The sequence below is a fragment of the Sciurus vulgaris genome (assembly GCF_902686455.1).
Source record: "Sciurus vulgaris genome assembly, chromosome: 10".
Classification (NCBI taxonomy): Eukaryota; Metazoa; Chordata; class Mammalia; order Rodentia; family Sciuridae; genus Sciurus; species Sciurus vulgaris.
In genome coordinates, this window is record NC_136470.1 from 77,001,252 (window position 1) to 77,029,185 (window position 27,934).

Genomic DNA, 27,934 nt, shown 5'->3' on the forward strand with positions numbered 1-27,934 from the left:
GGGGATATAGCTTAATAGTAGAGCACTTGCCTGGTGTGTGCAAGGCCCTGGGATCTATCCCCAGCACTGCAAAAAAAAAAAAAAAAAAAAAAAAAGACCACCCAGTTGGATTGTAATACATGCCTTTTTATTTTGCCTTAAGGCAGAAAGAAAAATTATTTTCTTATAGGAATAATTGCTTCAATTAAAATGTAGAGAGCTGGGCATAGTAGCACATAATCCTAGCAATTTAGTGCCCCTCCTGGATTCAACCCAAAGTACCAAAAAAAAAGTGAAGGCAAAGTAATATTCAGTTTGTTTGTTACTGCATTTGAAACCTGTATTGATTGTGAAATCAGTCTCTTTGGGAGCAATACTTCTTTACTATGAACCAAGTCTAAAGGCTGTGAACATGGACATAGTTGGAAACCTTATCAAAGGAGGTTTATATATATTTGTCCGAACCTATAGCTTTTCCAAAATAGACACGTGTAGTCATAAAATATATTCTAGGGTAAAACACTTTTTCCTTCTCCCTTTAAATTCATTAACTGTCAGTAGCCTGAATCAAGCATTATAAATAATGTAAACAGTTCCAGGAAGGGGGTAACAATAAAGTCTGATTACTAGGCTACAGTAACTATAGTTATAAAGAACAATATGACCTAGAAGGCTCAAGGAAAAATACTTTTATAGATGGGTTGTTGTTATCACTTACATGTTGTACATTTATGTGGTCTTGATTCCTCAGTACTTTAAAATATAAAACTGCTTTTACTGTGGTATCCTCTCTCTCTATATATAACATATCTTAGGAGGGCTCCTGCTTTTAAAAATAGTAGAATGCTAGTTGTGACTATTCACTTGTGACCTTTAGTTATCACATCCCGTATCTTTTTGCCCTTAGTTTCTTGGCTTGAACCTAAGTGGCTAACTTGAGATTGAGTACCTACATAAGATTATTTATGTGAGTTCACTATTTATGTGAGTTCCTATTATTTATGTGATATTCCTTGATATGTCCCTGTCTTCTTTATCTTGAGTAAGTGAAAAATGTAATGTGACTTTCTTATATTTTGACCTACTGGTCATAAGAGTTTAAGTTATAATTTTATATCTAGCCTCCTAATTTTACCATTTGTTAGTCATGACTTTGAACATTCCTAAAGTAGATATATGATCAGTTCATATTAGAGTAATCCTATAGTAATAGATGGTTTCCTAAATATATTAAAATAAGATATACTAGAATAGTCAGGGGTTATTCATTTAGATATCATTTATTTATTTTTACTGTAGTAGTTTCATAACACCACTAGGGTGTAATACATGCAGTGGAGTAGAAAAGTAGAGTGACCAGTTTCCCAGGAATTGCCGTTTTGTTTGTATTTGGTACTGGGGATTGAACCCTGGAGTGCTTCACCACTGAGCTACACCCCAGACCTTTTTATTTTTTGTTTTGAGAGTCTTGCTGAGTTTCTAAGACTGGTATGGAGCTTGTGATTGTTTTGCCTCAGCTCCTGAATAATTGGGATTACAGGCCCGTGTCACCATGCCCTGTTAGAATTGCCATTTGGAAGGCTGTACATCCTGAGAATCCCCTTAAATCTCAGGCAGACTAGAACAATTGGTTGTTCTGAAATGTCATGAGTTTTGGGAAAGTGGTTATAGTTAGGAGTCCTAATACTGATGGAGAGTATGTGTCTTCTTGTTTCTGATACATTTTCGCTTTTATTAAGTTTCTTCAGTGTTTCATTTGAAACAAATTGTTGTTGAAACTATGTGTTTGAAAACCATTGTTTTAAAATCAAAGTTTATTAAAAGGAATAATTATACTAAAATTAATTTGTGTTTAAAAAGCTTGACTGAGCTTTCAATGTTGTTTTTATTTAAAATAGGAACTATTGTGAGCATAGGTGACCCTAAGAAAAAATATACAAGATATGAAAAAATTGGACAAGGGTAAGTATTTATGATTCTCTTGTGATAATATTCACTACTTACTGGGTATTCAGCATGATCTCTCTTTTTTCCCCCTGACCTTGAGCACTTACTGCATTCTTTGAGTGGTACTCTGGGGGATTTGTGTAAATACATAATGCAATTGTCAAAAAACCCTACTTGTTAGCAATAACTTTACATCATTGCTTCTTCTTGAATGTTATTTCTCATAGATATTAAGGGATTTTTAGGTGGAAAATTTCATTGCAGAATCATAGGCCATAAAAACATTCATTTGGGGTTGTATGCATAGTTCAGTGTAGAGCACTTGCCTAGGATACAAGTTCCTGGTTTTGATCCCTGGTGTTGCAAAAACAAAGGAAAGCAAAAACCTATGCATTTACCTGGACATGGTGGTACACACCTATAATCCCAGCAACTCAGGAGGCTGAGTTAGGAGGATTGCAAGTTTTTACCCATTCTCAGCAATTAATTAGATCAGAAGATAAAAAGGACTTGTGAGAGCTGGGGTGGTAGCTCAGTGAAAGAGCGCTTGCCTAGCATGTGTGAGGCACTGGGTTCAGTTCACCATACCACATATAAATAAATAAAATAAAGGTCCATCGACACCCAAAAAATATTAAAAAAAAAAAAAAAAAAAAAAGGACTGTGTAAGGTACCCCAAGGTTCAATCCCCAGTACTAAAAAAAAAATAAATAAATAAAATGTTTTTGAATCACATCGTTGAATATTGATCTTTGAGCCTGCCAATCTGATTTTGTTCAGTTATTTGTTTTTAAAGTATACTAAACTCTTCCCTCTATTACTTGAGAGCAAGTGAACATCCAAAAAATATTTTTAGCTGTAGATGGACACAGTATCTTTATCTATTTTTATATGTGGTGCTGAGAGTTGAACCCAGCACCTCACACATGCTAGGTGAGTGCTCTACCACTGAGCCACAACAACAGCCCAACATCTTGATTTTTTTTTTTTTGGATGGTGCTGGTAATTGAACCCAGGGCCTTGTGCATGTGAGGCAAGCAGTCTACCAATTATGCTATATCCCCATCTTGAATTTTTAATGTTACTAATTTCTAGAAAATGTTCTATGAATTTAGAAAGCATTATTGGAATTTAGAATGAGAATTTTTGGCAACTTATGAATTTTTTTTTTTAACAACTAAATTCAGTTTAGCATTGATTTTAATAATAAAAATTGAAAATCACCTTAATATTTTGAATGTGATAATAGATGTTATATGTTGAATAATTAATAGTGAATGAGTAAGAATAATTCCTATGTATGTGGATAGGTATCACAAATCCAGGTTAATTAATTAATTTTTGCTACTGGGTATTGAACCCAGAGGCGCTTTACCACTGAGCTCCATCCCCAGCCCTTTTACAGGAGTGTGCCACCACACTCAACCAGGTGAATTTTAGAAAGCAAATTGCAGATAAATACATGAAATAAAACGTCATAGTTAAAAGTATAAGGGGCTGGGGAGATAGCTCAGTCGGTAGAGTGCTTGCCTTGCAAGCAGAAGGCCCTGGGTTCGATCCCCAGCACCCAAAAAAAAAAAAAAAGTATAGAAAAGTACATGGAAATGATGCCTAGGATAAAACACCAAATACAAGTTACCCTTGGTGGAGGAAATGGCATAGGAAAGAGCATACTGGAATCTTCAAGTTTATTTGCAGTTCTTTGTTTCTTAAGCAGGGAACTGTATTTGTGAGCTGTGTATGTTGTTCTTTCATTTCTTCATATTTTTTCCTTATATATTTGTAGGTCTGAAATATTTCAAATAAAAGTTTTGGTCACAAGGATTGCCTCCTCTTTACCCTGTTTTTTGTTTTTAAGATGTTAAATCTTAAGTGTTCTTAGATCCTTTCTCAATTTTGAGAAGAGGGTAATAAAGTCTTTGGATATTATAAATGGCAGTGATTTAGAAAACTTAATTCTGATTGTGTCTTTTTCCCCTTAGGGCTTCTGGTACAGTTTTTACTGCTACTGATGTGGCTCTGGGACAGGAGGTAGCAACTTTTTCATATTTCTAGATGTTATATCACCTTTTTGTGTAGAAGAAATACTAGATAAAGCTAAGCATAATCAATAGAAATATATTTTTTAAGTTGGATACTTGTAAGAATTAATCTAAATAATTTTATAGCCATTCTCATATTAGGGGGAACAGAGAAGGAATTATGTCACAAGTAAGCAAATATTTAAAAAAATATTTTCCAATGTTGGAGTGAAAAGAGGATTAATTCCTGGCACTGGACTGACCTTAGGTTGGTTAATCAACGTCAAGATAAATCTGAACTTGTTTAGGGTCTGTGGAGTATAAAACACTGTGCATAGTCAATGTGCAAGTAAAAATACTTCGTATTTGTCAGTTATAATCTCTCTGTAATATCATGTGTTACTATAAATTAACTGGTTGGTGTTTGTTACTTTCTAAGAGAGTTAGGAAAACCATTTTTTTTTTCAATTATTTTTCTATTATAGGTTGCTATCAAACAGATTAATTTACAGAAACAGCCCAAGAAGGAACTGATCATTAATGAGATTTTGGTGATGAAAGAATTAAAGAATCCCAACATAGTTAACTTCTTAGACAGGTAAATATGTTTGAGGTTCTTTTAAACATTGGGAGAAAAATATGGAAATTGGTAGTCTCATGGTTTGATGTAGGCTAGCCATTTTGGAATGTCAATACTGAGAAGTAAATTTTAAAAGTGAGAGAGGAAAGGTGAAAAAATAGCATATTCCAAGTTAAAAGGTCCTTTTGCTACAAGGTTATTACTTGGCAAGTGAGAGAAGGCAGCTAAATGAAGGGCATTGCTGATGGTGTGTGTATATTCATTGCAAATGATCAGAAGTAGAAACATTAAGGAATGGTCAGCTGGGATTCATATCTTAGAGTTGACTACACAATTCTAAAACTTTTAGATCAGTTTTTATATGTTCTTTGTTGGAAAATTGTACATGTTTATCAAAAGCTCAAGTACTTTAGGAATTAATGTTTAAAAAAACAAAAGAGAATGGAAAATTATTCAATTCTTTAAAAATTGATTGTATATATGGATGAAAGATGACTGGTGAAAAGTGATACTTGCCGAACACAGTGTTGCATGCCTGTAATCCCAGCGACTTGGAAGGCTGAGGCAGGATTGTGAGTTCAAAACCAGCTTCAGCAAAAGCGAGGCACTAAGCAGGATCTCGTGAGATCCTGTCTCTAATAAAAATACAAAATAGGACTGGAGATGTGACTCAGTGGCCGAGTGCCCCTGAGTTCAATCCCCAGTACCTAAAAAGAAAACAAACAGTGATACTAGTGGTTGAATTATAAGGTTGCAGGTGATTTTTCTTCCATATATAAATTTGTTTAGGATGGGGAAATGATAATATATTTTGAGATGTTAGCCCTAATTATTCATAGAAATTCTGCATTCATGGAAATAAACTTTCAGGTACATTTCTCTGCTTTTTAAAATAGTATTTCAAGTCAGCACGGAGTGCTGGTTGAGATAAGCCATATGCTTTGGAATCATTAGAACTTGACTTTAGGTGCTGATTCTGTCACTTACTATGTGACCTTCAATGAGTTAACTTCTCTAAGCCTCTGTCTCTGTATCTGGAAAATGAGACCAATAATCCCTATATTATGGGTTATTTTGATTGGAAAACTCTTATGTGTGGACCTAGACTACTATTATGGGCAAACTGTGACTTAAAAATCATAATGACCTTCGGTTATTTTTTTGTGCTGTTACATAGTAACTTTCCCGTTTTCTTCTTAGCTCTTAAACTATCAGCTCTATAGTTTTATTGTTATGGTGCTTACTATTTGAACTCTTGAACATAGAGTGTCATATGTTTAGAAGAATAAAAATGTATGTTTTATATGTTCTATTTTTAGTTACCTGGTAGGAGATGAATTGTTTGTAGTAATGGAGTATCTTGCTGGTGGGTCACTTACTGATGTTGTAACAGAAACCTGCATGGATGAAGCACAGATTGCTGCTGTGTGCAGAGAGGTGAGTTTGCTTTCTTTTGGATAAAGTAGGGTGATATTGGTTAGCAAGATGAATAAAAGGAAAGTTATTCTGAACAGAGAATTTTTATCGTACATATTCTCTGTAAGTTATCCCATACTCTCATCTCAAATGAGAATTTTAGCCCTTTATGTGTAAGATACCTAGGGAATGAGGTAAAAACCCTTTTTAATTTTTTTGAGGTTCAAGTGATTGAATCCAGAGGTGCTCTACCACTGAGTTATATCCCGAGCGCCCTTTTTACTCTTTTATTTTGAGACAGTCTCAAAAGTTGCCTAGGCTGACCTTGAACTTGTAAGCCTCCTCCCTCTACTTCTGGTGTAGCTGGGGTTAACACACATGCCCTGTTAAGGCCTTTGAAGAACTAAATTCACTGTCAAATCTCATTATAGTCATCACAGTAGTTTTTCATCCAGGCAGGACACTTTTGAGAATAAATGGGGGTTCTTTTAACAGTATGCCCTTATCCAGGTGTGTTGACACTTGCTTGCAATCCCGATGAGGCTTAGACAGGAGGCTTAGACAGGAGGAAGACAAGTTTAAGGCCAGCCTCAGCAACTTAGCAAGGCCCTAAGCAACTTAGTGAGGCCCTGACTCAAAGGAAAAATTAAAAAGGGCTAGACGTGTAGCCAGTGGTAAAGTGCCTGTGGGTTAAATCCTCAGTATCCTTCCTCCCGCCCCCACCCATCCCCCCTGTCAATTGGGAACTAGAACCATCACAGACAAAGCAAGACACATGTTTACCTTTAATATCAGTTAAGTCTGCTTCTGGCTTTATCAAGCTCACTGAAGGTGAAGAAATTGGCTGTTTCTTTATATTTGTTGATGAATTTCTAGATGTGCTATTTGTTTGAGCTAGTAGAATTTTCCAAATTGCCCAAGTCTAAGCCAAAAACAAGTGTTCCATCTGTCTGTCTATAACTTTTTATATAGAGGTGACTTAGGTTAATGTTCTGCTTATTGTCATTGAAGCTGATACTACTTTGTCCTGATATAGAAATCGTTATCATAAATGACAAAATTATAAAAGTTTATGAGACTATTGTGTAATACATAGTGAATTATAAACTTTGTATAATACATAGTGAATTATTTTTATTAAGATAATACTCTTTGAAAATTTAATTCTGAGTTGTGTTTGACCTAAGTGGTTAAAAAAAGGAAATAAGAACTCTTTCATAGTTCTGAATATTATATCCCTTACAAAGTATGTTTGGCCTCTTAAAAACTAACCAAAACTTAACAAGAATTTATCTATTCATACTTAATGTGTTTTTCTCAAATTTTTTTTTTTCAATTTTAGGAGTTCTTCTAGCTTCATTCACTTGGGTCCTCTTTTAGTTGACAAATTTTTAAATTGTAGCTGGGTGTGGTGGCCCACGCCTGTAATCCCAGCGACTTCGGAGGCTGAGGCAGGAAGATCTTGAGTTCAAAGCCAGCCTCAGTAACATTGAGGTGCTAAGCAACTCAGTGAGATCCTGTTTCTTCACAAAACACAAAATAGGAATGGGGATGTGACTCAGTGGTTGAGTGCCCCTGAGTTCAATCCCCAGTACCCCCCTCCAAAAGTTTTTAAATAGTGACAAGTTTATTTCTACTTATTTGAGTGTTTTTCTGTGACTTTATTCTTTTCAAGAGTCCGATTAAATGCCTGGTAAATATAATGATACTAATCATATCTGTTTTTTCTTTGTATAATAGTAGAATATTTTGAATGAGATTTTTAGTAGTTACAAATAATGTGCAGATTTTGTTCATTATTCTGTTCAGATGGGAATAAGAAAAAAAAATACAAGTAACTTTTCCCAAGTGTATAATTTATTCTCTCAGTTTATATTAAAAAACCATGGGGCAAAGAAATTTTTAAAATCTCATCTTATTCTTGTATTTAAGGAAAAGAGGAATTTATCCTTTTTTAAAAAAACATTTTTAGTTGTAGATAGACACAATGACTTTATTTTATTTATTTATTTTAAATTGTGGGTTTTTTGTTGGTTTGTTTGTTTAGTTTCAGTTCTGGAGATCAGACCAGGGCCTTGTACCTGCTAGGCAAGTGCTCTACCACTGAGCTGTACCCCTAGCTATATTCCTTCATTGTGGATATAGCTTGACATAAAATGCACTATAGAAGAAATGAAGAAGACAATAGTATATTACATTGATGAACCCCTGAATGCAACTAGACCACACTCAGTCTTGCCTACTTCTCTCAGTGGTTCACATTGATTAGACTTCTGAGTACCTCAGATTTCAAGTGCAAATAACCGCAAGTTTATTCTCTACTGTTGAAATAATTTCTAAAGAACTTACGCTTATTTATCAAGTACTATGTACTAAGAGGGATTTAAACCTGAAAAGGCCTAGAAGTTATATGGACTCATTGTTTTATAAGAGAGCCCATTGAAGACTAAGTTTTAAAAATCCGTGGCAAAGATTGGGAATATAGCTCTAAGGTAGACTATTTACCTAACATCCACAATGTCCTGGGTTTGTTCCCTAGCACTGCAAAAGAGGAAAAAAAATTGAAATCAGTGATGGATGAGCTGGGTATGTGGCAGATGTCTACAGTGTTAGCTGCTCAGGAAACTGAGGCAGGAGGATCATTTGAGGCCAGCCTGGCAGCCTGGGCAAAATAGAAAGGCCTTGTTTTAAAACAAAACAAAACAAAACAAAACAAAAAAAACAACACAACAACAAAAAAACCCTGGGAAAGAAAGAACTTTATGACATTATTTAATAATGTCTCTAGATGAGATCAGAATGTGGGAAGGGATCGTCTTACTAATTAAGGTATTTTTTGTTCAGAACTTTGCATATGAGAGGATGTTCTTTATAAATGTTAAGGATTGCAGGTCATCTGCTGAATACTGGAGGCAGTGCTCTGGTCATAACTACCATATAACTACTCTGTGTGAACTAGCGAATGGGACTTTTTGGTAATGTTTCATTGATACGTGTTTTCTTCTGTTCAGTGTTTACAGGCATTGGAGTTTTTACATGCCAATCAAGTGATCCACAGAGACATCAAAAGTGACAATGTGCTTTTGGGGATGGAAGGATCAGTTAAACTTAGTGAGTAACAAGTGAAGAAAAAACACTCATTACTTATTTTTTATTATTGTTTACTCTCCTACATTTTTAAATTTAAAAAACTTAATATTTTAAAAAATATTTTAATATTTTAAAAAATTAATATATGGAAGGGGAGTAAAGATTATGAACTGTGAACTGGATTGGGTTTAAATAGCAGATCTGCTACTACTTGCTGAATAATTTTGGGCAATTTAATCCCTTTGTGTCTCTTTTCTCATTTATTCACTGAGGAAGATAATAGTAGCAAATCTCAGGATTTATTTGGAGGTTAAAGATGTAAAGGACTAAGAAGCAGTGCCTGGGACTGGCACAGTGTTGATGCTATCTTAAAGAGATAAACTGGATTTGTTTCTGCCATCTGTTAGACTAGTTTCATTACACTCTTCAGCATTCTCTGAGTTATGTACTGTATAGCCTAATCAGGAGACGGCTGTATGACTCTGATCTCAGAGATGCCAAGGAAAATATCCCACTTTTCTAATGTTCTTCTATATGAGACACAATGAAAAACATCCTGAACCTCTTTTCTCTGTGTCCATGATCTTTGAATTTCTGCCATGCCCTCTGGAGAACTCAAGCAGAGCTACTAAACTTCATCCTCTAAAGGTTATTCCATCAGGTCATTAAAATTTATTAAGATTCTGTCTTTAAATTATCTTACTGGGCAAGTTGGAAATAGATAATCACATACTATTTTGGTGGAGACATATGAAAATGGAATTAGACATTTTTGGATAATGATTTGTGGTGACTTTGCCACTTACTAGATGAATGATCACAAGTAAATTAACTGAAAATATATATGCCTTGGTTTCCCTGTTTGTAAATGAGAATAATTTTAATAGAAAACATACCTGGGGCTGGGCACAGTGGTGCATGCCTGTAATCTTAGTGACTAGGGAGGCTGAGGCAGGAGGATTGCAAGTTCACATCCAGCCTCAGCAGCTTAACGAGGCCCTGTCTGAAAATAAAAAAGTAAGACGGGCTGGTGATGTGACTCAGTGGTTAGCAACACTGGGTTCAATCTCTGGTACTGCCCTCTCCCCACGCCCCCACTAGAAAAAACATACCTGGAGCTGGGGTTGTAGGTGATGGTGGAGCACTTGGCAAGTATGCACAAGACTCTGGGTTTAATTTCCTAGCATTTAATTTCCCAACAATACACACACACACACACACAAATAAATTTAAAAATAAATTACCCAAGCTGGGTGTGGTGTTACATGCCTGTAATCTGAGTGGCTCTGGAGGCTGAGGCAGGAGGATTGCAGGTTCAAAGACACCCTCAGCAACTTAGGGAGACCCTGTCTCTAAATAAAATATTAAAAAGGTCTGAATCTGGGGATGTGGCTCAGTAGTTAAGTGCCTGGTACCAAAAAAAAAGGAAAAAGAAAAAAAAAGTAGATTATCTAGAACCAATTTAAAAAAATATCATAGCATTATCATGAGGGAGAATTAACTATTTGTACAAGGTACTTGGAATAATACCTGGCTTTTTATTCACTCCTATAGAATTTCTAAATATATTCACCACAATTAGTAAAAGGATATTCTCTGCAACATGGTAAAGAAAAACTAAAACTATCTTAAATGTCAAACAGTAAGGGAATGGTAATTTGGTATTTTTGTATACTGTAATATATTATAGTTTTTAAAGTGAGGCAGATAAATGGACTAATGTGGAAGAATCACCTAAAAAAACAGTGTATAAAATATCTTAGATAAAACAAATCAAGCAGTTCATAGCTATTATTAATACTTTATAAATACAAAACAGTTGAAAGCTTACAGACCTGATACCAGTAGTTAACATAAGTAGTTTAATAACTTTAACAATAGAGGGAAGAGAAGAGTATAAATTCTCATCCTGACATTTCCCCAAAACTTAATATCAGGTACTAAAGTAGGTTCTGTGTTCCTCGGTTATAGTTGAGATAGTTGGAGTAGGTTAATGCTGGTGAGTACCTTGTCAGTACAATTGCACTTAAGTGTATTCTTTTTCTAAGCTCTCTGCTAAGTTGTATGCTTAGTGATACTAACTTCTCTTCATTTTATTCTAAAGTAGTTTCAGTGTCTTGACCTTTGCCCGATTCACTGCATTTACATTTGGTGTCCCCCTTTGGTTATTTCCCCCTGCCACCTTTTTGGACCTCTTTCAGTTTTATTAAATTTTTTAGGATAAAATTTATTATTAAGAATAAAAGCCCTTCTAATAATTTGCACTCTGTTATAGGCACAAGAAGCAAAATATTTTAATTCCAGTCTGGAATACTCTATTATTAAATTCTTTAAAAAAAAAATAAAAGAACCTGAGTAGTCAAAATGTAATTATGTCATCTGAGGTGAACTCTTTTATAAGATAATCCCTAGAAACTATTAACTCTAGATGTTTTGTTTTTGTTTCTTAGCCGACTTTGGTTTTTGTGCCCAGATCACCCCTGAGCAGAGTAAACGCAGTACCATGGTTGGAACACCTTACTGGATGGCACCAGAAGTGGTTACACGGAAAGCTTATGGCCCCAAAGTCGATATATGGTCTCTGGGTATCATGGCTATTGAGATGGTTGAAGGAGAGCCTCCATACCTCAATGAAAATCCCTTGAGGGTAAGACCAGTTTAACACCAGCTTTACTGTAAGAAAAATACTTTTCCTTAAAACGTAGTTAGAACTTCCTTGTGTTGTTCTTTGGTCAAGAATTTAGAATCGAAACTTGACAAAACCTAATCTCTGTCCTTACTTTGTATATACAAATCACAGTGCTTCTGAGATGAAAGTGTCAGTTAAAGAGTGTAGATTTTTATTAGTAAGCTGTATGGTTTCTTATTTGGGCTATACTCACCTTTCTCCATAGTCCAAGTACCTAGATAGAGATGCCTTTTTCTACACAGTTAAGATACCTTCTCCTGCACATTTAAGTACCATGGATATAGAAATCAGGTTATCAGCTTTGAATTTCATTCTCTGTACCCCAGGGTCCAGAAAAGTGGAAAGAAAGATCACACCTTTGAGAAAGGTATATAACTGATAGTGTTCAAGGCCATTTTCAGAGTAGACTTGGAATAAGTAAATGTTCTAGCAGTCGATGTGAAGAATTTCAGACATCCTCCTGTCCCCTTGTAAATTACTGTGTGTAGCCCAACATCATTAGTAATTAAGGAAATACAAATCAAAACCACAGGATACCACTTTATACCTAATGTAATTAGTGCTGGTGAGAATGTTGAAAAATCGGAATTGTTGGCGAGGCACAGTAATACACACCTGTAATACTAGGGACTTGGGAGCTGAGGTAGGAGGATTGCAAGTTTGAGATCAGCCTGGGCAACTTAGCAAAACCATCATCTCAAAATAAAATTAAAAAGGCTGCAGATGTTCTTGCTCAGTCTCTAGTGGGCAAGGGAAAGGGTTCCCTTCGGGCTGGCTGTGCAATAAAAGCTATGAAAATAAACAAAAAAGATCAGAAATGTATTTTAAAGAGCAGGGGCAGTAATGGGTTAATATGACCAGAGAGGTACGGCTTCTAACAAAGATGAAGCCACTGCTTGCTTTATTTACAGCGGTACAGAGCAAAGGGGATTGGTAGGCATAATGTTTCAGTGTGGGAGGAGTCTTGTCTCAGTGCTTGCTTCCTCATGAAAACCAGGACATGGGTGGGCTCTCATGGGTCACTCCCATCTCCGAAGCTGTGCTTGAATGTGAGTGGTCAGCAAGGACAGTGCACCATGTGAATTGGGAACCAGTGGGTACTGACTGGGAGTTCCCAAAACCAGGCTTCCCTGCCTAATGGCACCATTGTGGCTCAGTTCCCACCGATGACTCATGGATGGCTTCCCGCAGGGTGTAGTTTATAGGTATAACACCACTGAGTTCAATTCCTAGTACTATAAAAATAAAAAGGAAAAAATGATTAGAACCCTCATAAATTGCTGGTGGGAATGTAAAATGTTGCACTGCTTTGGAAACAAATTGACAGCTCCTCAGAAAATTAATATTGAGTTACCATATGACCTAGCAATCCTACTACTAGGTATATATACAAGAGAATTAAAAGCATGTGTCCATGGAGTGGGGGATGTAGCTCAATGCTAGAGTGCCTCGCATGCACAAGGTCCTGGGTTCAACCCACAGCATTGGCAAAAGAAAAAGGCAACAAAAGCGTACGTCCACACAGAACTTGGCACAAATGTGTTCATAGCAGTATTATTTAGAAGAGAAAAAAGTAGAAACAACCCACATACCTATCACCTGATGAACAGTGGAATATCATTTGACCATAAAAGGAAGGAGGTACTGATACATGTACAACAGTGACCCTTGATGATATTATGCTAAGTAAAAAGGCCAGAAAACGGAGGGAATTGGATTTGGATATTCTTTGCTGAATGCTTTTTGCCCCATTTGCCACAGATTCCAGTTCAAGTACACAGTTAAAATACTTTCAATAGGTGGTTAATTTAGAACACTTTTCAGAACAGTTTTCAAAACCCTCTAGTTTCATATATTCATTTAGCCAATATTGAATTTGTACTTGCATTGTGCTAGGTGGTGTTTAAGTTGCTGCCTAGAGAACCAGCAAAAATTCCTGATCTTGTAGAACCTACATTCTAGTGGAAGGAGAAGGAGAGAAATAATAAAGTAAATAAGAATAATACATTAAGCAATGGACTATTTAGGTGCTGGGACTGGCAAGGAGAGAGAGAGAGAGAGAGGAGTTGGGTTTGCTTTTAAAAGGGTACTTTTGGAAGGCTTCAGTGAGGGGACATTTGGACACAGGATATAAGAGAGTAATGCTTATTTACCTAGGGAAGAGCACGCCAAGCAGAAGAAACAGCAAGAACAAAGCTGTAATGCAGGAATGTTCCTGGTACGTTCAAAGATCTTCCAAGGATTTTAGCATAGATATAGTGTATTGAGCAAACCTAAGTAGGCATTAAGGTGGTCAGTGAAATGAGGCATTGTGAATGCTTCGTGTGGATTCTGACTTTTTATCTAAGTTGGGGAAACCATTGGAAAGTTTTGAGCAGAGGCGTAAAATGGTCTTATTTAATTTTTAAAAGGCTTACCTGGTCACTTTGTTAAGAAGAGATTCTCAAGGATGGCAAAGGCAGAAGCAGGAAGATCAGTTAGGAAGCTGTTGAAATAATTTAGGCAAGAAATGACAGTAATGTAGACCAAGATGGAATCAGTGGAGGTGATTAAAAAAAAATAGATTCTAGATGTATTTTGAAAAGAGAGTCTATATAAAAGAAGAGTTGAGGATAGTTCCAAGAGTTTAGCCTAAGCAAGGGGAATGATGAAATTGAAATTTACCTTAGTTGAGATGGGAAAGACTTCAGGAAGAGTAGAGGTTTGGGATGGTTAGTCGAGAGATCAGTTGACAATATTTTAACACGTTTTAGACATGTTAGTTAAGACACCCAGTAAAATGATCAAGTGGAGATGTTAGTGAGGCTATTTGGTATGCAAGTTTGGGATCCAGTTTAGAGATATAAAATTGAGGCTCCTTAACTACAGATGTTGTCTAAAGCTGCAAGGCAAGATGAGGTCACGAGGTCAAATGGGTATAGGCAGTCAGAAATTTAGCTGGCACCCTGACACAGTTCATAACAAAGAGTTGAGGCAGACCAGCAAGGAGACTTAAGAAGAAATGACAGGAAAGATAGGTAAAACCAGATAAAGATATACCCTGAAATCTATATGCAAAAAGTGAGGGAGAGATCAGCTTGGCAGAAACTATAGTTACATCAATTAAGATGAAGACTGAGACTTTATCAATTTTGAATGTAATGTTAGAAGTATTGGTTAAAACTTGATGAATGGGGATACCTGCTTTCTGACAAAGTAAAGTAACAGGGACCAGATTAACCCTTCTTGCCTGAAACAGTCCCCCAAAACTAGATTATATGACACAGTGGTTTTCAAGACACTGCATCAGACAATGAATGAAGGAGAGTGACGTCTGAAAGTGAGTAACAACTGAAGCGAACCCTACAATGGCCCCAACTTCCAGGCCGTGTACAGAGAGGGATAACAGATGGGACATTCCTGAAAAAGCTAGAAAAGGAGGAAAGCTGAAGACTCTCAAGACCTGTGGACGACCCCCCTAAAGCATTCAATGAAATTAATGTGAAGAACCAATGTAGAAACTAAGATATAATTATCTGATAAGATTGCAGAGAACTGGTCTGAGGTATAGTTCAGTGGTAGAGTGCTTGCCTAGCATGCACAAGGCCCTTAGTTCAATCACTTAGTTCCATCACTGAACACAAACACTGGGGCTGGATGTGATGGTGCACACCCATAGTCCCAGCTATTTGGAAGGCTGAGGTTCAATTGAGCTCAAGTCTGGGCAACATAGTGAGACCCCCAGCTCAGAAAAACAAGATTAGACAGAGAAGAGCCTGCCATATGTTTAAGCTTGGGAGTAGTGCTTGTTTCTGTCAGCCATTGTGGAAAATCTTATCATTCACAAGATATTGAATAGAAGACTTCTAAGCGTTTTGTCTCAATGATGGGAAATAATTACCCTTAAATTAAAAATTGCTTCAGTTCTACCTAACAAATCTTAAGACCCATATAGCTTAAAACTGCATGCCAAAACAAAGCTCAGGAATACTTATAGGGCCATGACCACAGCCTGGTTATAATCAGGCATCAGAAGAGGCTTGTCTTCAGCATCCTCCGCTGTGGGCAAAAGAAGGTCTGGTTGGACTCCGGTGAAACAGTCAAATACCATATGTTGTCAACTAGGTTAGGAAAGGTAACCAGGATGAAAAGGGTGGGAATTGTGTGTCAGCTGCTCAGAAAATACCATGAATCTAAGAAGATCACAACTTGTTTCAGAGCCTGTAACTGTAAATGAAGGAACATGGCTAAAAACAAAGCAAATTCTCATGGAACATAATCACAAACTGAAGGCACAAGACCTGTGAGAATCTTGACTGAGCTGACTTGAGGCCTGTGGGTCTGAAACCAGGGAACACCACAAGCTTTGTGAAGAGCATCTCCAGGCCAAGAAAGGAAGCAGAGATCATCAAGACTGTCCAAAGATGAAGAGACCCAGAAATAAAGCTCTACCTCCTGCCTGGCCTCCATAGTTACATAGATCAGTCATTCAAATAAAAGAAGCCTTGATCTGTCTGGAAAAAAGTAAGAGAATATTTATAGGAATCCAGAAGTGACCAGGACCTAACGAGCAGCCAGACATCCAGTCATAGCTTTAACCGACAGGCAGAGGGGAAGGAAAACCTAGTCCATCATGAGGAGAAAATAATCAGCTGAAACTAACACAAAACTGGCACAGATAAAAGAATTAGCACACAGATCATTAAAATAATTTTTATAATTATTTTCCAGGTATTAAAAAGTTAGCTATTTGGAAGTCATATTTTTAAAATTAAAGACTCAAGTTAAAGTTAGTTATGTGTTGTGGTTTGGATATGAAGTGTCCTTGAAAAGCTCCTGTATTATTGCAGGAATATTTATAAGTGAAGTGATGGGACTGTGAGAGTCATAATCTAATCAGTCCTAGTTTGAATGGACTAGGTGGTAACTGTAGGAGTGTGGTTGGAGATGTGTCACTGGAGGCTGCCCTCCAAGGGTGTGTTTTCCCTGTAGCCCGTTTTCTCTTTCTTCCTCTGTTTTCTGGCAGAGCAGCATTCCTCCATCATGTCCTTCTACCTTGATGTGCTGCTTCACCTTGAGCCCAGAGCAATGAATCAGCACACCATGGATTAAACCTCTGAAACTGAGTCAAAATACCTGTTCCTCTAAGTTTTTCTTATTAGTTGTTTTGGTCACAATGACACAAAGCTGACTAACATTATGGAAATTATAATATTTGAGGTTGAATTAATGATAGATTATTAAAGCAATAGAAGCTAGCTATAGTAAAATATAAAGATAGAAGTGAAAAAAATTTTTAAATGAAGTAGCATCAGTGAGTTGTGAGACAGTTTCAAGTGTTGTTAATGTGTAATGAAGTTCTGAAAGAAAAAAAATCAACCCAGAAATCTTTCAAAAGCTAAAACCTTTCTCAAACACATTAAAGTTGAAAGTACATCCAACTACGGGGGTAAATATATAAATTTTTGTTAAATATCTTTAAAAGATAAAACCGTTTAAAATAAAAATAACAACAATGTAGGCTGGAGATATGCTTATGTAAGATGACAACAAAAGCTTCAGGGTGAAGGGGGAGAACCCGAAGATTCTTGTCCTGTGTCACATGATGTATTGAAAGATGCTAACATTAAATAATAAAAGAGAGAGTTGTACCTAATAACTAAGTAGTCAAAAAAAAAATGGGGGGGTGGGGATGCTGGACTGGAGATGTAGCAGTGGTAGAGCACTTCCTTGTATGTTAAGTGTCTGAGGCCCTGAGTTCAGTCCCTAGCACTACAAAAATAGATAAATAATTAAATAGAAAGGCATCCAGCAGTGTGTACAAATATCAAAACATCATATTGTACCCCATAAATGCATACTATTAGTCAATTAAAATATTTAAAAAATGTTTTTAAAGGCTACATTGAGGTAGGTATAACATAGAGGGCAATTGAAAGAGCTCCTAATAGCCAAAACTGGGACAATTTGAACAGCAAAATAAAGTAGTAAGGAATTATAACCTGAAATTTAAAATAAATATCTATGAGTCCATGCTGATATAAATGATTGAATAATCATGTGGGAGATGCTCCACCCTGCAGGAAGTAGAGCATAACTCAACTATGGACTGTACATAGTGACTTCCAGAGAATGCAGTATGGAAAGGGAAGAGAAACTTCACAATGGAAAATCCTAACAATCCCTTGACCAGGTGATAAGGTCAACACCAGCAGTCATAAATCATGTTGCTAGTGTGTACCTTTAATATGATGCAATGAAAACAGTGCTGTTGCCAGGCAGTGGTGGCCCAGTTATTTGGGGGGCTGAGGCAAGAGGGTCACAAGTTGGAGGCTAGCCTACACAATGTAGTGAGAAGGGCTGGGGCTGTAACTCAGTGGTAGAGCACTCCTGGGTTTAATCCCCAGTATTACAAAAGAGGAAAAAAGGAAGGAAGGAGGGAGGAAGGAAAAGAAAATGGCACTGTTAACTCTGTGATCTTCCTTTTAAAAACCCATAATTTTAATATAACCATAAAAAAAATGTCAGACACATTTTATTAGAGGGGTATTTTATCAAGTATTATATAGTACCTGACCAGTACTCCACAAAATTGTCTGGAGTCATCAAAAACAAGGAAAGTCTAAGAAATCGTAACAGCCAAGAGGCATCTAAGGAGACATGACAGCTAAATGTGTATGTCTTAGGAAAAGGAGGTAGGAGAGTAAATGGAGTAGGAAAATCTAGTATGATTGCTGAAAGCACTAGGAGCCCATATGAGGTTAGTGGATATCAATCTTAAATCTCACTACATTTAGCGGAATGGATACGGGAAAGGAGTACACAGCTTTAACCACATTTAGATAAATGTTATAAAGTGAGTGGGAGAAGGTCATGGGAGCGACATGAAAGGAATGATGGACACTAAAAGACCTATGGGATTTTAGGTCCCAGTGGAGTCATAGGATTGCTGACTTTGGAGTACCGGGAGTACAAAAGATAGGAGTGCAACAATTTAAGAGTTGCAGTTGCTGGTGTCTCTCCTGGTAGAGGGTAGGGCATGAGTGTATATGGTGAGAAAGGCAAGCGCATGAGGACATGAGAGAAGACAAGGAACTAACATGAATCTGTGTAGCTATTGAGATAGCCATGAATTAGGACAGGAGTAATGTTAGAGATAACAGTGCCAAGAGCTTTAATCTTGAAGGAGTGAGTGGGGAATGGCCTGGGGTTTGTTTAGTAGGTATTTGAAACAAGGAAAGGTAGATTTGTAGTCAGAAGCCTGTGTTATAGAGAAAAGGAATGATGAAGATTTCAGAGAACAATGAAGAACAGAAAGGACATTTGCTTTACCTCTAGGCCTAAAGTTGGGAGGGGGGAAAAAGCCACCCCTATAAGCACTGCTGGTGAGAATAAGGAGAATGTTCAGAGCCCCATGGGCATTAGAGTGCAGAAACTAAGGGAATGACTGTGAGTCCTGGGCTGCTTGTGATCATTAACATAAAAGAAGGTAAAGAATATAGTGAGATTGATCTCAAAGTGGGGAGAAGATTATGGGGGGGGCTGGTGATGGTGGGGGTGATAATACTTAGAATATTTTGTGTTTGTCTTTATCTTTTCTGATGGGGGTATGGAGATTTCCAGCAGTCTTGTGATCTTAACCTGAAATTAGGTGCTGTCTCAGGCATGACATCTTAGAATAGAATTAATTCAGGAGAAAATCTAGGTGACCTTGGGTTTGGCAGTGGTTTTAGGTACAACACTAAAAGGACCATTCATGAAAGAATGAATTGGACTTCCTTAAAATTAGAATCTTCTGGGCTGGGGATGTACCTTAGTGGTAGAGTTTTTGCCTGCCATATGTGAGGGCCTGGATTCCCGAGCACAGAGGGAAGCTCCCCACCCCCAAGCAAAAGATCTAAATAAACTACTCACCAAAGAAGATACACAGATGGCAAATAAGCATATGAAAAGAGCTAAACATGCATGGAGTTAGGTAATTGATTAATTAAAATAACAATGAGATTACCACTGCACACCTTTGAATGTTCAAGTCCAAAAAAAATCTGACAATACCAAATGCTGAGTGAGGATGTGGAGCGACCAGAATACTCATTCATTGCTAGTGGGATGCTCCACTCTAGAAGACAATTTTTTCAGTTTCCCACCAAACTACACATGACCTTACTACATAACCCAGCAATGTGTTACTATGTATTTACCCCAATGCATTGAAACATGCCCACACAAAAACCTAGACACAAATGTTTATAGCATCTGTATTCATAATTGCCAAATCTGGAAACAAGATGTCTTTCAAAAGGTGAATTAAGGGTTATGCACAGTGGTAGAGCATATGCCTAGCATGCTTAGGCCCTGGGTGTCATCACCAGCACCACAAAATAAATAAAAGAAAATTGAATTGTGTTATATTCATACAGAATATTATTCATTGATTAAAAAACAGCTATCAGACCACAAAAAGACATGAAAGAACTTTCATGAACTTTATCTACTTACTTATTTAATACAGGGAAAGAACATGGAAAATTTATTACATGCTTATGGCATGGACATATTAGACTCTGGAAGATCTTAAATGCATATTGCTTATCGAAGAAATTTAGTCTAAAAAGGCCAGATGTGGAAAGATTCTGAGTGTAGCATGTTGGCTGGAAGTGTTGGTCAGTTTTTGTTGTTGATTTTGTTTCCTTTAATAAGTAATATGTATCGCATTTATAGTTCAACAGAGAAAAGATGAAGCTGCCAGGCCTGGTGGCACACACCTGTAATTTCAGCTTCTGGGGAGATTGAGGCAGGAGGATCCCAAGTTTGAGGCCTGCCTGGGCAACTTAGAGATAACCTGCTTCAAAATAAAAAGAGGGCTGGAGCATAGCTCAGTGGTAGAACACTTACTTGCCTAGCATATGCCTGGGTTCAATTCCTACACCAGCAAAAAAAAAAAAAAAAAAAAGATAACCTCTCTTTAGTATTTATGGTGGTTGTCTTTGAAGAATTGAAAGAACTGGAGATGTTGTTCAGTGGTAGAGTACTTGCCCAGCATGCACAAGGTAGGCCCTGGGGGGGGCGGGGGGCAGTCGGGAGGAGTTCCGTAAACTTGATAAAAGTACACTCTAACTTTGTTGAGCTACTTTAAGAATGTCACAAATGCCATACCCAATGGTTGTACACTTGTAATTCCAGTGACTTGGCAGCCTGAAGAAGGAGGATTACAAGTTCAAGGCCAGCCTCAACAATTTAGTGAGAACCTGTCTCAAAAATGAAAACTAAGGACATGCCTGTAATCCCAGCAGCTCAGGAGGCTGAGGCAGGAACATTGTGAGTTCACAGCCAGCCTCATCAACTTAGTGAGACCCTGTCTCAAAATAAAAAATGAAAAGGACTGGGGATGTGGCTTAGTGGTTACGTGCCCCTGGGTTCAATCCCTGCTACCAAAAAACAAAACAAAAAAAAGGGCTAGGCTAGGGATGTAGCTCACTGGTAAAACAACCGTGGGTTCAATCCTTAGTAATACCCCCCCCCGCCCCCCCCCCCCCCGCAACCACAAAAAAAAAAAAAAAAAGAAAAGAAAAAGTGTCACAGATATTGTTCTATTTTTAGGCATTATACCTGATAGCAACTAATGGAACTCCAGAACTTCAGAATCCAGAAAAACTTTCCCCAATATTTCGAGATTTCTTAAATCGATGTTTGGAAATGGATGTTGAGAAAAGGGGTTCAGCCAAAGAATTGTTACAGGTAAATTTGGAAATGATGCCATATTTTGAAAATATTGACTCTTTTCGAATAACCAACAGAATGTTTTCATAGTGTTAATAATATTTAACTATTCATTGATCACTGCCAGCAAGGCAGCTGTTAGGGTTTCATCTGCCAGGAATAAAAGTTTAATATTGTAATAGTAAGTTTTTGTATATTATCACATATTGTACCCATTCAGTGCTGGCATAGACTGTTTAACTGTATATTTTTGGAAATTAGAAAAACTAAAACAACTTTGTTTTCAACCATGAAAATTACGTACTGATTATGAGGGGTTTGGGCAGGTATTAAAAAATATGTGTTGTCTAAGTAAATTGTATTCATAAGTAGTCTTCAGGGTTTAGTTGAAAGAAAATGTTTTGTTTCTAAATTGAAAACATTCATGCATTTCTTTCTTCCCTCTTTCTGGCAGCACCCCTTCCTGAAACTGGCCAAACCATTATCCAGCTTGACACCACTGATCATGGCAGCTAAAGAAGCAATGAAGAGTAACCGTTAACATCATTGACGTGGCTTTATATTCTTTTTTCCAGTTTCTAAAAAAGAAATATTTTAATATATGAAAGTTATTTCTCTTTTGAGGTTTAAAGAGATGGTCTGCATAACATGGAAGAAAAATGCAAAAAACTACTATTCCCTGAAGACAACCAAGAAAAAAATTACAAAAGGAGAACTATGACTTTCAAGTGAATCCCTCCTTTGTGGTCAAAAAGGAATTATGGACTAAATCACTAGCCTTACATCTTTCAGCAGGCAGCCTATCAAGGCCATTTATTATGCTTGAGATTTGCATTTTATTTTGCTGACTTTGGTATAAAAGATCCCATTCATTGTCTCCTTTGGGATATTTTCAATACTTGAATGGCAGATTGGAGTTTTTCAGAGTGTTTTATCTGCTAGTCTTTATTTCTCTCCTTCATAACTTTTCCTTTCCTTGACTTGCTCCTTCTGAGTTGCTTTGAGAAGTTCTTCTCATGCCTAAATTGAAGGCAAGTATGATAGAAATTATGTAGCTCTTTATATTGGCAAAGGAGGCTGATATGGCTTAACTTTTTATAGAAGTTTTGATCAGCTACTGTTACATGTAATATTTCAGTTCAGAACTTGAACTGAAGGAAGCAAGGAAGAAAAGTATGTGATTTTTACCTTTTTTAACAAATGTGAAAGTCAGTTTTAGAAATTTCATGGTAGTGAGTTTGGCATTTGTTACATGTATAGAAAGAAAACTAATAATCTATATTTATAACTAAAATCATTGAAACAGAAAAGGAATCCCATCAACTGTACAACCTTACAGTTTTGTCTTTCTTTCTACCTGTTTCCTCTTTAGATTTGGCTTCAGGAGCCAAAGTGATTTGTGCTTGTTGCACCCTGGGCTTTGTGACTTTGGTTGGTGCCACTACCTTCCCCTTTCCTTTCCCTCTTCTCTCCCCTTCATTTTGGAAATAGGTTTTTGTATATGTCGCAATTTTAGGTTTGTTGGGGGGTTTTGTTTTTAATTAACCTCTCCCATCACAATTACCCCTCCCCCAACCCCTAGGACAAATAATATAATAACCATTGAATTTTCAGAATTTTAAAGTAAACTTTTTTCCCCACTTATATTTGGGGCTAGCAAAAGTTGAGAGGCTTGAGCCTTGGTGAGTTCTAAAATAATTCAAATCATGAAATGTCAATATTATAGAGATGAGTGAGGCTTATGAACAGTAAATATTTGTCCTAAGTTACTGTTCTCCCAGCCCATTAGCAGTGTTTTACTGTCTACGAGAACTTAAATAGCAAAGTACTTGTTAATAGATTCATGCATCATTTGAGATGTTGAGTTACTTTAGATTTTGTTTTTCAAATAAGTAGAAACTATTCATGTAAAAAAGTGGAGAAAGGAAGAAAAATGTGCTTACTGATAGTAATGCTTCTTTAAAAAGATTTAATAAAAGGTCTGTGACCTTTAGCATTATATTACATTATATTGAGTTCCCTCTCTCTCCCTTCCCCTTTTCTTTTCTTCTCCTTTTCATCGTTACTGTTGTTGCTGTTTTGCTTTTGGAGGAGGTATTGTCCATCCTAACATGCCTGGAACCACTTACAAGAGAAGAATCTGTGGTTGGTTTTGGCATTTTGTTCCCACCATCCCCTGGCAATGAACTTCACACCTGTTTGGCATCCTGCAATAGTACAAATCATGAATAAAAATAATTTTTGCTGTTTTGGAGTATATTGGGAAAACCAGCAGGGTTTCATTTCCAATTATTCCCACCCTATCTGTGTTAAGATTCAGGTATAAAGAGAAATGGCTTTTTATTGATAATTTCTGTAAGGTTTTCAGAAAAATGAGTGAAATAATTAATGAAACTTATCTAGAGCACTTAATGGCCTCTGTTTTCAGTATGATTCTTGATTTCATTTTTCTCTGGACTGTATTTGGTCTTCTATAGCTATCACTAAATTACAGAAACAAGCTGGTTTATTTTTTGAGGAAAGCTACAGTGCCTCTTGAGTTCCAAATTTGAATCTGCTTTGTAAACAATTGTTTGGATGGATTATGATGAAGAAGATGCTACCAGTGAAATAGAAAACGAACTGGGCAATATTACTGTAGTACTTATGGATGATAGACTGTGCTCGTCATGACCACTCAAGAAGGCATTTCCATCCTCAGTCAAGGAATATGTGCCAACGCCCCTATTTTATGCTGTGACTCAACAGAGGGCTTTTCCATTGATAGAAGCATTTTGTGATTTGTATTTACAACTTCTTTGATGGTTACCTGCATGTCCATTGCTGGCAACGGACTTTGTCATTAAAACCTGCCTCCTAGGTTAAGGGAGCTGCACTGTGGTTCATTCTTTACTTACTGGGTAAACTAACCTGTAATAGAAATATATTTTGGTTAATTCTGAAATGTGTCATTTGAAACAAAATAATCTTAAAAAGCAATACAAAATTGTGATTTATTAATTAATTTTAAATTAAAATGTTTAGATCTCATGAAAGAACAATTATATCTGAATCAAGATTCATATTTTTTAATAATCGCCTTTTGTATTTACCCTTTTTTGTCATCACTTTAAAATAAGAATTCCCATTTAAATCTAAAAGTTATGGTAGGGATCCTCTTGTGTTATTAGGGCAATATTACTGTAGTACTTATTTATTACATTATAGACTTTCTGGTCCTAAAGTTATCTTCTCTTGTTCCTTTTGCTGCTCTTAGGGACAATTAAAACTGGGAAACTATGAAAATATTGAAATTTTATCCTATCTAGAATAGTAAATAATGAGAGTGATTGTTCATCATAAGACTTCATGGCTAACACAGCTGTCTTTGTTAGGTGTCTGGCACAAAATAGGAATTCTCTTCCCTCCAACATACAAATATATAAATATTGAGCTGCTTCACTTTTATCTAGTAACCACTAGTCCTAAACAAACCTGTGCCTTTAACAAGTGAGTTTAAACTACCTATGAGTATTTCTCTGTAGGGCTCACTCAAATACATGTTTGTTCGTACATACTGTATTCTAGCCTGAATAATTTTAGATGTGATTAGGGAGTAGTTAGAAAAAAAAAAAGAGGATTAAGGAATTTGCATCAATTTTTTTGGACCTAATACTTCTTAAATATACTGTCTGTCCAGGGAAATTTCAAAATATAATAGACTACCTAAAATTCAGATGAACACTTATTTTTGACTTTTATAGTGGGATTTCATAGTAATATAAAAAGATTACCTTCCTTGTCTCCACGCTCTCAGTAGATACTTAAACAGCTAAAAATCAGTTTTTCCATAGTGTGTGTACATGTACACACATGTATAAGGAAAAAATGCACACTGTTTTTCTTAGCACATTTATTGAAAATTGGCAAAGATCTGCGTTAGGTATTGGCATTAGAAAGAAGACTCCAGCACTGACCTGGCCTTGAAAGAACTGAAGTCTGTATCATTCACCATATTAAAACATTGTCAAGACACGAGACAGAAAGAAATGCCTGATAATCCTGACAAATTTTCATAAGAAAAAGAATTATGTTTAAAATTCAACATTGTTGTGTTGGAATGTGTTGGCTTTTTTCTTCTTGTTTTGGTAGGTAGAAGTGGAATTCAGTGCAAGTAGCCGTCTTTTCTGTTTTGTCTTAAAATTTTATATGACCTATTTTTAATTTAATCCCATTCAATATTGTTACACTGACATTAACTGCTGTATTTGAGACTTCTTTCAATAATTTTGTTCTTTCAGGGCTAGAAATAAACGTTTTTAATGTTCATTTTTAACTTTCCTAAACTTCCATTTTTTATTTTGGTCAGTATAGCATAAAATAATGTTTAAAAGTCTGAAAGGTTTTCAAAGAGCATACTAATATTTTTGGAATAAATATTTTAAACATTTTAATGGTGTCATGGCACCATTTGAATGTATAAGAAGTTATTTAAGGGTCTTTCTTTTTTGTTTCTTTGTACTGGGAATTGAAACCAGGGTACTAGGGGCACTTTACCACTAAGCTACATTCATAGCCATTTTTAATATCTTATCTTGCGACAGGGTCTTGCTAAGTTGTTTAGGGCCTCACTATGTCACTGAGACTGGCTTCCAACTACAGTACTCCTACTGCAGCCTCCCAAGCCACTGAGATTACAGGCGTGCACCATGATGCCTGACTTGAGTACAGTTCTTCGTGGTGGTGCACACCTATAATCCCAGCAGCTCTGGAGTCTGAGGCAGGAGGATCACAAGTTTGAGAATAGCTTGGACAATTTACAATGACACACTTTCTCAAAATAAGAAAAAGGGCTGAGAGTGAAGCTCAGCTGCAGAATACCCCTGGGTTCAATCCCCAGTACCACACACACACAGGGTAAAATTATTTAAAGTCTTCATTTAATTATACAAATTCAATTTGTGAGGTTAGATACCTTAATATGGGTAACAGATACAATATTGAGGGTTAGTTATCAAAAGGCATAATATATGGCCAGGGTGAGAGGTATAGGCAATAACTGCTTATAACGTATTTGTCACTATTAGGCTGTTTAGTCCTAGTCACTCACACACACAGGTTCCCTCCCTTCCTCACCCCCAGTGGTTTGCTTTGTTTTTTTGGTACCAGTTTCCCAGGAATTGAACACGGGGGGGCTTAAGCACTAAGCCACATCCATAGCCCATTTTTTTTATTCTTTTGAGACAGGGTCTTGCTAAGTTGCTTAGTGCCTAAGATGCTGAGGCTGGCTTTGAACTTGTGATCCTACTGCCTCAGCTTCCCAAGCTACTGGGATTACAGGTTTGCGCCAACTGCACCAAACTCAGACAAGCGCTAAGCTCTTGATACTGTCTAGCAATTGTTGATTTTGCTTCTAGGTCTTTCTTCCTCTCCCTTTTTATCCAAAGCTATCTCATGACTCCCAACTCCTGTGTCCCTCCATCTCAACACTTAATTTCTAATACCCTGCCAGAATTTTCTGGTTTCCATCTTTGCCATCTTCCAGTCTCAGTGAAGATATTCTTCCTCTCAATAGCTAAGCCACCAAGGACTTGCCCTCCATATCCTATAACCTCCTAGGTGCTCAGGCCACACAGTCTTATCCTGGCTCTCTTACCCTCAGTAAAACCAACTCCCTTGGACTTTTCTCATCTCAAGTTCTGGAAAGGGAAGGCCATACTTACTATTTTCTCTTCATTATCATAGTGTGTCTGACTTCATGTTGTAAACTACCCTTTCCAACTGTGCCCTGTAGTCCTGCTGAATAACTTCTATGACAACAGACACTGTTAATCTGCCTCCCTCATATGAGTCCCTCCGTTTCTGAGGAACCATTCTCTGGACTTTTCCCTTGCACCTCTGGCCATTCCTCCCCTAACTCTCTGGATTCCCCCAATTTGCTGTACCCAGGCAATTGCACTTAACTTCCAAAAATACCTTTTCAAATACCTCTTTGTACTTCAGGTAAGTGCTGGACATCACACAGACCGTTGACACCTCAGTGCACAGCTGGTCTCAATATCACCTACATAGGAAGACCAAGTGGCTGGCACTGCCATCAGCCCCTGGACTCATCTGGGGCTCTGCCCCTTCTCTAGGCTCCCATGTCTGGAAACTGCAAGTCCTATAGATTCCACCTCCTTAATACTCTTGGAGCTGTTCCTCTCTGTCACTTGGGCATTGTAGGCTGAATTATTTTTGCATCAGCTTTATAACTACTTTGTCTTCACCACACTTCATTCTGGCATCACTGCTGTCGAGTGACCTTTCTAAGTTACAAAACACTCTCCTGCTTCAGCGTGGCTAAAAATCTTCACTGCCTGGGCCATCTCTGGTCCCAGCAAAAAAATTTTTAAAGTTACTGTTATTACAAACAAAACAGGACAACCTATGATACAACAAGCTCCACTCCTCTTCTGGAAAAAAAAAAAAAAAATCTCAGACATCTGATTCTGTTATAAGTAAGACAATTTCCTACCTTGGAGGGGACTGGTG

The 27,934-nt window shown here is 37.0% G+C and overlaps 1 protein-coding gene and 1 pseudogene across 2 annotated transcripts in view; one reads left to right on the forward strand and one right to left on the reverse strand.

Annotated features, from left to right (window-relative positions):
• The window catches only part of PAK2 (p21 (RAC1) activated kinase 2), a 75,429-nt gene extending 49,700 nt beyond the window's left edge, over window positions 1–25,729 (forward strand). Inside the window, exons 8-15 of the mRNA XM_079156235.1 lie at window positions 1,878–1,941; window positions 3,909–3,957; window positions 4,433–4,545; window positions 5,847–5,964; window positions 8,955–9,054; window positions 11,484–11,680; window positions 21,302–21,439; window positions 21,876–25,729. Of these exons, the coding sequence (XP_079012361.1) occupies window positions 1,878–1,941; window positions 3,909–3,957; window positions 4,433–4,545; window positions 5,847–5,964; window positions 8,955–9,054; window positions 11,484–11,680; window positions 21,302–21,439; window positions 21,876–21,962 (866 nt within the window). The 3' untranslated portion in view covers window positions 21,963–25,729. The remainder of the gene's footprint in view (window positions 1–1,877; window positions 1,942–3,908; window positions 3,958–4,432; window positions 4,546–5,846; window positions 5,965–8,954; window positions 9,055–11,483; window positions 11,681–21,301; window positions 21,440–21,875) is intronic.
• LOC306671068 (biogenesis of lysosome-related organelles complex 1 subunit 6-like) overlaps window positions 1–27,934 on the reverse strand; it is a 343,174-nt pseudogene that overhangs the window by 100,117 nt on the left and 215,123 nt on the right. The window lies entirely within an intron of this gene.